Source organism: Camelus bactrianus, chromosome 22, assembly GCF_048773025.1.
Source record: "Camelus bactrianus isolate YW-2024 breed Bactrian camel chromosome 22, ASM4877302v1, whole genome shotgun sequence".
Lineage (NCBI taxonomy): Eukaryota > Metazoa > Chordata > Mammalia > Artiodactyla > Camelidae > Camelus > Camelus bactrianus.
Window position 1 is genome coordinate 31,797,498 of NC_133560.1, and position 10,865 is coordinate 31,808,362.

The window sequence follows — 10,865 nt, forward strand, 5'->3', positions numbered from 1 at the left end:
GTGTTTCTCAGACAGCTCTGTTTTATTCCAAGATAAAAGCACACACCAACTTCTCAGTTAAACGTACCCCCAAATTCTCTTTGGAAACACCCCAGTGTATCTCCCAAATGATACAAACCTCTGTCTTCAAGATACTTCAGTATATCTGGCAAAAAGCTCCTTGTTTGCCTCTGCAAACCACTCCTGACCCATCCATAAGGATGGCCTGACTGCTCAGGTGTCCCAGCGCCTCGTCCCCGTTTTCTTGAGATGCCACCTGTTCTCTCAGACCCCATGACAGACCCCCCCCATTGGCCTGAGAGCCCCTACTTCTCCCTCACCCCCACTTCTCTGTCACAGACCTCACCTCACATGGTTTGAGACTCTCCTTCCCAGAGAGACGCCTGTCTCTCCCCAGGACCCTCCTTTACCTCCTCCTCCAAATGTGGGGGCATCTCTCCCAAGGGGGCACCCCAAGTCTTGCCACCTCCCTGCCCAGGGTCTGGCTCTGGGGAGGGGCTGTGCTTTCTCTGCAGTCAGCAGGCCCTGCCCCGCACCCTAGGGGGACCTGGTAAGGGTGTGGGGAGTAAGAGCCTCTCTGGTCTGCCCGTAACTAGGGGTGAAGCCATCAAAAGGCAGAGCCAGAAGGGGACTCTGGTGCCATGTCTTACATCAGAGACCTGAAGACTGACAGCCACTGGTCCATCATCCATCCATCTGATTACCTTACCTACCCACCCACCCACCTGTCTATCTGCCCATCCATCCATCTGTCCATCCGTTCCCTACCCATTTATCCACCCATCATCACCAGTCCACCCATCTACCCATCACACATTTGACCATCTGCTCTCTCATCCATCTAACTGCCTGTTTGTCATCCATTCCATCCAGTGGTCCATCCATCCACACCCCTATCCTCGGATCCTTTAATGTGCCTTCATGACCTCCTCTTACTGGCCAGGACCCCTGACCCCTGGTGGGTAATGGGGATGCAGCGTGACCCAGACAGACCTGCACTGGTGGAGTTCAACAGTCAGCAAATCACTGCTAAGCGTATCATGACACCTGTGAGGAGGAGGAGCCCTGGAGCTCAGAGGCCCCAGGGGATCAAGGAGGGTTTTTCTGTGTGAATGAGACAGGGCCGGGTCCCGGAGGGGAGGCCCCGAGGGAGGAGGACAGCGTTCTTGGTGGAAGGGATGGCATGTGCAAAGGCCCTGGGTGTGTGGACACAGCTTATTCTGGGGGCAGAAGGGTGGCCAGCGTGTCTGGGAGTGAGATCTGAGTGCAGTGGACTGGGGGGCACCGCTGACTGAAGCTTGGTGCCAGGGAGTGGTGGCCCCATCACTGGGAGATGGCAGAGCCCAGGTTCAAACCCATCACCTCCCCCACCCTGCTCCCTGAGCCAGAAAAGCCAAGCGTGGGCTGCCCTCATGGTGACGGAGCTGGGAGCCTGAGTCCTGTACACCTATCTCCTGCCCTGTTCCACCTCCAGTTATTCAGTCAACAAACACTCCTTGCCCCAGCCTTGCCCTCAGGGAGCCTTGGGTTGGGAGGCAGTGGGGACACGGGTTCAAACTCCACGGAGCAGGCTTGGACCAGATGCTCCCCTTCCCCGAACTGGGTGCCTGCAGAGCTGGGATGCCCCCTCAGGCCCCAGTTTCCTAATCTGTAAACTGGGGCTGATGGTCCTTCCCGAAGGCCATTTAACCTGGTCCTTGTTGGGACCAGGTCCTCCTGGGAGCTCACAGGCAGGCCTCTGCTCCCCTTTTCCAGGGAAGGAGACAGAGCTCACAGGGCCAGCTGCTTGTCCAGAGCCACATGGGTACACGGTGCCCTCAGGGTTGGAGCTCAGAGCTCAGGCCCTTGGAGCCACCTGCCTGAGCTTCCTCCAAGCCAGGTCTGCTTAGGGGACAGCATCCCCCATCTGCCCCCCCCCCAGACCTTCCACTTCTCTCTCTCCATACAGTGTCCTCAGGTGGGGGTGTTGAAGACCCACCCACCCAGCACGAGGTAGCAGGACTCAGGACAGAGCGGCTGACAGGCTGGTCACACAGCCGGGGCCCCTCCCCAGCTTGGGCCTGAAGCCTGCAGCCTCTGCATCTCTGATTCCAAAGAGGCTGCAGCTGGTTGGGGGGCGCCCTTGGGGGCCTGCCCCACTCGTCAGCCACGGGGATCTGCAGAGGAAGCAGAGGGGTTCTGCTGATCCTATGGAAAGGGACACGGAGCCAGGTTCAGAGCTGAGCTAACCAGCTGGCAGGTGGGTGGGGCCTGCAGTGGGCCATGGGGCAGCCTTTCAGGACCTGTCTCCAGGTACCTTCACCCCCACCCCCACCCCTGTACCTCAGCTTCCCCAGCCCCCAAACATGACGGGGCTTCTGGCTGAGCTCAGCTGCAGCGGGGCCAGGATTCTGGGGCTCTTTCCCCTGCCAAGTCCCTCTCACCGGTAACAGGTCTGTGCTTGAAAAGGTGGTAGCTAACTTACACGTTCCAGGCCTTGTTCTAAGCACTTTGCAAATAGTACCTCACTCTGTCGAATCTTCTCTCTGACACTGGGATTCAGGGTCAGGTGTTACGCCCATGGACTGCTGAGGACACAGGCACAGAGAGATCTGGATGCTTGCCAGAAGTCACACAGCAGGAAGTGCTGGCACCAGGATTTGAACCTCAATCAAGTGGCCCCAGATTAGTGTTCTGAGGTCTTGGCACAGAAACTGGCATAGAATAAACTCACTGCCTCCTCCCCCAACCCAGCTGGGAGGAGGAGCACTGCCCACAGCAAGGCAAGGGCATGAGGGGTGTGTAGCCCCAAGTACTCAGCCCAGGCCGTCAACAGGAGACCTGAGCTAGTCGGTCACGTCCCCTTCCTCAGCCCACTGTCCTGGTCCGGGCCCTGGAGGGAGGTGGCTCATGGCCCCCGCAGGATGTAGCACTTACTGATCCACTTGTCTGGCAGATACTCATTAGAGACTCTGGCAACCTGGGGACACTGCAGAGACCTTTTCTTCTGGCAGCTCCAGGCCCCACGGTGGCAACAGACATCAACCCAGGAATTGCTCTAGGGCATTCTTCATGAGAGCTGAAGTTGGGGTTCTGGGGGTCTGATTCGGACCAGGCTGGCAGGCAGGGCAGACTTCCTGGAGGCAGCGGTGAAGTGATCCATGCATTAGGATCTGCCTCCTTTGTCAGACTGTGTGGCCAGGCCAGTATTGACCCCAGCACAAAGCGGGGCTCAGTGTTTGCTGGGTGAGCAGCTGAAACAGGGCTCGATCTCCCCACCTGGACAGTGGGACTCTAAACCCCACCTCACTCCAAGGTCAAGTGAAAGTGTTGGAGGGGCCTCTGTCCAGCTCCTGCTTGCCCTCTGCAGTCACTCCAGACCCACCCCCATCCCAGCTCCAGCCACGGTGATGTCGGGGACATTCCTGGAAAACAGGAGGCTCCTGAACAATCATAATTTAGTAAAGTCCAGGCATCCCCTGCTCTGTGTTGGTCCTGGCAATACAGTGTCTTGCTGGACTCGGGACTGGTCAGGCTTGGGTTCCAGAAGAGGAAACTGAGGCTGGGAGGGAGGGCAAGGAGTGAAGGAGCAGGGAGGGTGGGGCCGGCAGGTCACAAGGCATAGGGTGCACTCCCGAGGGACACCGTGGTCTTGGAGCTGCCAGGCCTGGGACCTCCTGGTCTTGCCCTTGCTGGGTCTCTCCATATGAGCACTGCAAGGGGCTCTCTCTCCTCTCTTATTTTCCTGTTACATTTTGTCAGGGGAGCCACTGAACCTACAGTTATCATTACCTGTGTGCCTCCCTCCACTGGAGTCCTTCCCACTGGGATGCATCACAAAGGTGGGAGCTGCATCCCCTCCTCCCCCCACCCCGCCCCAGTCACAGCTGTGTCCCCAGCGCCCAGATCACTGTCCAGAGTCCAGTAAGTGCGCAGTACACTTTCCGCCATGAAGTAAAGGAGTAGCCCCCTGCCGGCTTCTGGGGTGGCTACAACTGAGTGGATCCCCATTTACAGGGGGACCGCATCTCAGCTGCTAGTTCCTTATTTCTGGAAGGAAACCTTCACCTTCCTCCTCTGCAAACTGGACGTAGCCATAGGACCTGCCCACCGGTCGCTGTGAGAATCAGTTGCGGAAACGACAGACGTTAAGAGCCTGGCGCTGAGAAAGTGCCCAGTAATAAATTCGGCTGCGGTTGTTATTGCTATTATTTAACTCGTCATCGTAAGTCGGGAAAGCTGCTCACCAGAGAAATGGCTCACAGACGAACTGAGGCTGGGGCTTGGGGTTTCCTGGGGTGCACGACGCCGCCAATCCGTCAGCAAACCGCGGCCACTTGCTTCCCTCCCTGTCCGCCCTCAGTCCCCCGGGTCCCGACGAGGCTCCCCAGTGCGACCCGCCCACCCGCAGGGTCTGCGGCAGACGGCTCGCTCCGGTCCCGGGGGCGAGCGAGGCGGGGGCGGAGGGCGGCCGTACTAGGAGGAATACGGCGGCGCGGCGGCCGGCTGGGCGGTTTCCCGCCGCCGCCGCGGGTGAATGAGTCCGACTGCGCTGCTGCCGCCGCCGCCGCCGCCGCCGCCCGACCCAGGCTGCGCCCGCGTCCCTCGCGCCCCGCCAGCCTCCGCGCCGAGACCCCGGCGTGTCCGCAGGACAGCCAGCCTCAGCCACCAGCCCCGGGCCGGTGAGTTCAGGGCCCCGCCACGCTCCGCGGGGGCTGCTAGGACCCCACCCCCACCCCAAGCCGGGTCCCGCGGGTGGTGGGTATGAGGGAAGGAGGGGAGGGGGCAGTTCGCCGAGCTGTCGGCCCCCAGACTCATCTCCCCCCTCCCCCGAATGCCTAGACCCTCAGCCCAGGGAGAAGCTACAGGTGGGTGAGAGCTTGAGGAAGGGCGGAGCTGGGACACCCCAGGGTCCACCTCATATCCTGGGGTGTCTTCTCTGTGGACTGAGCCCGGAATCCTTTAGAAAGCGCTTTGAGATCCTCAAAATAGGGGGGAGGGGTGCGAGAGTGGAGCGGGGTTGTCCCCTGGGAGCTTCCCAAGAGTGGAGCGCCGCCCCCACCTCGTTCGGCTCGGCTTCAGAGCTTGGAAGTTAGGCGCGATTCCTCTGGGGAGGGAAGAGGGGCGAACCCCCTTCCCGCACCGTCCTGGGCTGCAGCGCCTGGGTGACCCTGCTGGCCCCCTGCAGGAGAGCCCCTCTTCCAGCCCCAGTGCACGGGGGCCTGCAGCTCCTGACACCTGCCTCTCTTTGCAGACTCTGCGGACCCTTTCTGGCCTCCTATCCGCGGCCCCATGAAGAAAACCAACATGTGGTTCTTGGAGCGGTTTCGGGGGTCGGGGGAAAATGGAGCCGCGGGGGGCGAGGGTGGGGACAAGGCTGCCAAGGGGCCCCTGTACAGCAACGTGCTCACTCCGGACAAGATCCCCGACTTCTTCATTCCCCCTAAGCTGCCTGCCGGCCCGGCGGAGCCGGAGGGGCAGGCTGAGCTGGGGCCCTCCACCTCGGAGCAGAACCTAGCCTCCGCTGCGCCGCGCAGAGCCCCGCGGAGCCCCCGGCTGCCCGCCAAGCTGGCTGCCGAGAGCAGGAGCCTGCTGAAGGCGGCCTCCCGGCACGTGATCCAGATCGAGAGCGCCGAGGACTGGTCGCCGGAGGAGGCTGCCACCAACGCAGACCCCCAGGCCCAGGGCGCCATGGCGCTGCCCTCAGTGCCCAAGGCCCAGACGTCCTACGGCTTCACCACGCTGGCTGAGAGCCCCCACACGCGGCGCAAGGAGTCTCTGTTCCACAGCGAGCACGGAGCTCTGGCCCAGGTGGGCTCTCCAGGCACCGGACGCCGTCGGTGGGGCACCAAGGCCAACGGGGGCGAAGGGGCGTCCAGGGAGGCCGGCGGGGCCCTCATGAGCCCCAGCCGCTGTGTCAGTGGTGGGGAGAGCGACACAGGGTCCTCAGCCGAGTCCTCCCCATTCGGGTCCCCTCTGCTGTCCCGCTCCATGTCGCTGCTCAAAGGCTTCGCCCAGGACAGCCAGGCCAAGGTGAGCCAGCTCAAGCAGTCGGTGGGCCGCCATGGCTCCCTGTCGGCCGACGACAGCACGCCGGACACCAGCCCCGGGGCGCGGCGCCGCCTGCACCGCCGGGCCACCCCGGAGTCCGGCCCCGAGCCCAGCCCGGCGCCCCGCGCGGAGCACGCCGTGCGCCTGGGGCTGCGGGGCAGCGTGCGGCTGTTGGCCGAGTACGAGGCGGCCCAGGCCCGCCTGCGCGTGCGCCTGCTGGCCGCCGAGGGCCTCTACGACCGCCTGTGCGACGCCCGCAGCATCAACTGCTGCGTCGGCCTGTGCCTGGTGCCCGGCAAGTTGCAGAAGCAGCGCAGCACCATCATCAAGAGCAGCCGCCACCCCGTCTTCAATGAGGACTTCTTCTTCGACGGCCTGGGGCCCGCCAGCGTGCGCAAGCTGGCCCTCCGGATCAAGGTGGTGAACAAAGGCGGCAGCCTCAAGCGGGACACGCTGCTCGGGGAGGAGGAGCTGCCGCTCACCTCTCTGCTCCCCTGCCTGTGAAGGGCTGCCGCGCCCACGCCCACGTGCGGGGAGACGCCGCCCCGACCGGAAGGGAGCCGCGGGGTAGGTGGCCTTCACCTCAGGCTGGGCGGGGCCCTGGTGCTGCAGCCTGTGGTGGGGTGACCATCTGTCCAGGGGAGAAGAAGGGGGCTCTGGGGAAAAGAAAGCCCACTCTGCAGCCTGCGCCCCCCTGGGCCCCAAGTTCCATGCCCCCACCTCCACCTCCCACCTTTAGGAGTTCTGGAACCTGGGCCGGAAAGCAGCTGAGGCACCTCACAGACCCCGAGGCCACCGGTCCTGAGGCCCAGCGGAATCGGCTCCTTGCTGTGGGAGTGTCCTCCTCCCCCCAGGAGAAGTGCCAGGCCCAGGTTCCACCAGCGGACCCCATGGGACTGCGGGAGGACCCCCTGCTGGGTTAGGCTGGCTCTGGGCAGCCCTCGGTCCTCTCAGGTTCCAGAGGCAAGAGCCAATCAGAGGGTGGAGAGCCACTTCCTGGCAGACAGGCAGCAGTGGACAGCGCCAGAATATGAAAACGGGGCGATGGCTCCTCCTGTCCCTCCTGTTGGCTGTTTTCCTCCACCACCTTCTCTGCTCCGGACCCTGCAGCCATGTGGGAGTGACTGCCGCCTCCTTTCCTTGGAAGGGGTCGCTCAGAAGGTGCCCAGAGCACAGTGCCAGCTTGTGTCCCCTGCTCCTCCCTCTCCCCTGCGGCTAGAGGTGCTGCCCCTGCCTCCCTGAGCGGCGACCTTGGCAGCCGGACCCCAGGAAGTGATACTCAGTGACCGGTGGCCTTGGCTGTTTTTCCCTTGCATGTACATAGGTTGTGGTTAGGGTGGGGGCGGACAGAAGGACAAAGGGGTGGGGTGGGGAGACTCTGCTTGTGGCTTTTCATACTGCTAAAGGCAGCTGCATGGGTTTAATTGTTATGTCAGTACATGGGTCCTTGGATGATTTTTGTGGAGGTTTCCAGCTCAACAGAACAGAAATGATACAGTTTGAAGCAGGGGCCAGGCAAGGCCAGCTCTGTCCCTTGGCCTCCCCTGGGTGGACCAGGGCAGTCTTTGGGGATCCTGGGGTGCCCCTCTCAGCCCAGACATTGTCCCTCCTGACTGGGCTCCCAGAGCGCACCAGGGGAGAGGTTAAAGAGCAGATTTCACCCCCCGGAGCCGGGGTGGGGGTGGGTGGGGGGAAGAACGTGTTCCTTTCTGTACATCTGCACATACCAGTGCACGCCTGAGACTGATAGTGGGGGCCCTTGGCGCTGGGGTCTCTTGCTGTGCCCCCTCCAGCCTCTGTCCTGGGCCTGCTCCCTCACGCACCCTGCTCTTGGGGTCATAGGGCCTCCTCCTTCTCTCCGGAACCTGGGGGCACCACTCTGGGCTGGGTCTGTGGGTGGAGGAGGCAGACAGAGGGCCCTGCATGGAGTTAGATGCTTGGAGCTCATACCTCCCTCCTCTCTGACCCTGAACTCTCCCGCCCCTGGTTTCCCTCTGGAGGCCCCCATCTTTATGCTCCTGCACTGGTATCTTTGTGTTTGAAGTTGACTGTGGGTACATCTTTAAGACATCCTCCCCCAAATGTGTTTGTTTATAAATGCTGTTTTTAGTGCAATAAAGGTGTTTCGGGAGATTCGGGGGTGGAGATCTGCTTGCTTCGCTGTTTAATAGCAGGAAAGGAATTTTGCCTTGAATTCCAGGGTGGATGGCGGGAGCCTCCAGGATCAGTGATGTCCTCCCCACCCTTTCAGACCCTCCAGGGCTCTCCTGCTTGGGGTGGAGGCAGGGAAGCAGGGATGCAGCAGGGTGACACTCCGGGGACCTGGGTCTGTGTGGGGCATGGCTCTGGCCCTCCAGGACTAGCATTGCATCTCACAGGTATGGGGACCTAGCGGCTCAGTAACTCACCCAAGGCAGCCTAGCTAATGAGAGTTGAACCCTTGCCCTCAGTGCGGCCACCAGGGAGAGGGATGCCAGAGGTGGCCTCTTCCAGGCTCTACCCACTTGGGGACAGAGACTGGACATTTGGGGCCGTCACTGATGGGAGCCCTCAGGATGCCATCAGCTGCCAAAGCAGGAGCGCCCCCACTGATATGCCCTTCATCTCATATGGACTGTCCCCGCTCCCCCAGACAGGAACCCAAAGGAGGCCAGCCCCACCCCTGTCACACAATCTGGGGCTCCCCTGGGCCAGGAGCAGTAGGGGAGCTGGCTCCAGGCTGTTCACACCTGTGCCTTTGCACAGGCTGTTCCCTCTGCTTGGAATGCTTCCCATCCACTAGCTCCTCCACTTTCAGGCTCTAGCTGAGGTGGCACCTCCTCCAGGAAGCCTTCTGAGTCCTCTGTGCTGTGTGTTCCCCATCCCACCTCAGCTCACGTGCTGTCTGGGCTTGTCTGTCTCCAACTCCAGGGCCGGCAAGTCCAGCTGCAACTCTGTGCCGGCCCCTGGGAGGCCCTCCACCCGTGCATGAATACATGGAAAGCCCTCGCCTGACCTGGTCTCTGGGCTCCTGCAGGGCTGCAGGGGAGCTGGGGGGAGCTGGGGAGCTGGGAAGCTGGCAGTGGCGGGCTTGCTCTCCCCTGTGGAGCCGCCCGCTATTTCTAGTGTCTTCCCTCAGTGGAAGGGCTGCTTTGGCGAGACATGCAGAGAACTTCTGTCCCGGTGAGGGAGTGAGGGAATGAGGGGAAGTCCTTGAACTGGGGACCACGGGGGCAGGGCCTCCCATCCAGAAGCCTGGGGGTCAGAAATGCAGTGGTGAGGGCAGGAGTGTGGGAGCTCCAGCCAGTGTGGCTGGGAACTGCGTTTACTCCATTCGACAGGCAGGGAAACTGAGGCCTGGGAAACACAGTCAGACCAGCTGTGCCTTCGCTGACTCTTCCAGCAGGCGTGTGTGCTTCCTGCTTGGTGCTGCTCTCGGGGTGAGAGGTGGATCAGGCAAAGCTGGAGCCTCAGCTGTGCCCAGGCAACGAGGAGTCCAGGTCTCCAAGACAGAGCACTCGGGGGCTTAGGGGAATCAGGACAGAATCAGTTCATCTTTCTGGGGAGGGGGGACAGAGTTGGGAGGAGGGGGCATCTGAGCCACAGGCCGGGAGACCTGCAGGAGTCAGTGAGCTGGTTCCAGGAGGGGTGAGGCCCAGCGTCCCAGTCACCCTGTCATCTTCAGAGCTGGGCCCCTGCCCGGCTCTGCCAGCACCGTCCTTGTAGAGCTGCTGTGGCTGCAGGGAGAAAGAGAAAACACTTCTGAGCTCACAGTCCCTCTGCCAAGAGGCATTTATTGACCTCCTGCTGTATACTGGAAACAAGACCCCTTGGTGAGCCTCACAAAAGCCTGGCTAGGAAGCCCCCGCCCTGTTGCAGGGGGAGAAACCAGGAGCCCGGGCAGGAGAGTGGGGATGTGGCCCCACTGTGCACAGCTGCTGCCCGGGATGTGCCTACAGTTATCCACTGGTTTCTTTCTCACCGTTCCTCTGTGTGCATCCCCGACATAGCCAGGGAGACAAGGGTGCAGGGCGGTCCCCGCAAGGAGCTGACTTCGAACCCATGTAGGTAGGACCGGAGCTTGGCCTAGGCTCAGGCTAGGCACCCCTACGACGGCTGCCTCAGAGCAGGGAGCCCCCACGGACCCCTACACCAGAGCCGGTTCCTCTGGGATTCTCAGGCAGGCCTGTCATCCCCTACAGACCCCAGGACTGAGTGATGTCTCCCCCGCATGCACCCCAGGGCAGTGTGTGTCTGTCCCCACAGATCCTCCAGTTCAGGGCCCTGTCTCCTGCTTTGACCCAGGCCTGGCTCCCTCTCCTCCCCCCTACCACCACGGGGCCCAGACTGTCAGGGCCAGCGGAAAGCCACCAGGAGCCTTTGTGTGGGGTTGGGGTGCTGAGCAGCCCCCACCTGCTGACAACCTGCCAGATGAGCTGCGTTAACGATAACGAGGCCTAGTCTGTTCCAGGATGTGTTGCCAGGGCAACCGGGCACTTCTTACCTCATCCCCACCAGCAACTCATGGATGGGCAGCTGGAGTGCACACATATGTGCGTAATGTATGTGTGCACGTGTGTAACTCTGTGCGTGAGGTCACGTGCGAGAGTGCAGTCGTGTGTGCACACGTAGCACCGTGTGAGCCTAAACACGTGAGTGCATGTATGCATGAAAGTGTAGCCATGTGTGTTAGCATGCGTGTGTGTGTGTGCTGGAATGTTTACATGGACTGTGCATGTGTTTCTCTGTGTGCACCTGGGTACATGTATGGAACCATGTGTGTGCGTGAGTGCTGCTGTGTCCAGTGTGGCTGTGCACCTGTGTGTGCATGTGTGCATGTGTCCGTGCTGTGGCCG

The 10,865-nt window shown here is 61.7% G+C and overlaps 1 protein-coding gene across 1 annotated transcript; it reads left to right on the forward strand.

Annotated features, from left to right (window-relative positions):
* The first annotated feature begins 5,240 nt into the window (after positions 1-5,240).
* On the forward strand, positions 5,241-8,263 carry C2CD4C (C2 calcium dependent domain containing 4C). The gene has a single exon (XM_074350038.1). The coding sequence runs from the start codon at positions 5,272-5,274 to the stop codon at positions 6,532-6,534; it is 1,263 nt and encodes a 420-aa protein (XP_074206139.1). The 5' UTR covers positions 5,241-5,271; the 3' UTR covers positions 6,535-8,263.
* The last annotated feature ends 2,602 nt before the right edge of the window (positions 8,264-10,865 follow it).

What these genes read in the sequence shown, in the direction of transcription:
- C2CD4C (XM_074350038.1), top strand. Translation starts at nt 5,272, where the DNA reads ATGAAGAAAACCAACATGTGGTTCTTGGAGCGGTTTCGGGGGTCGGGG.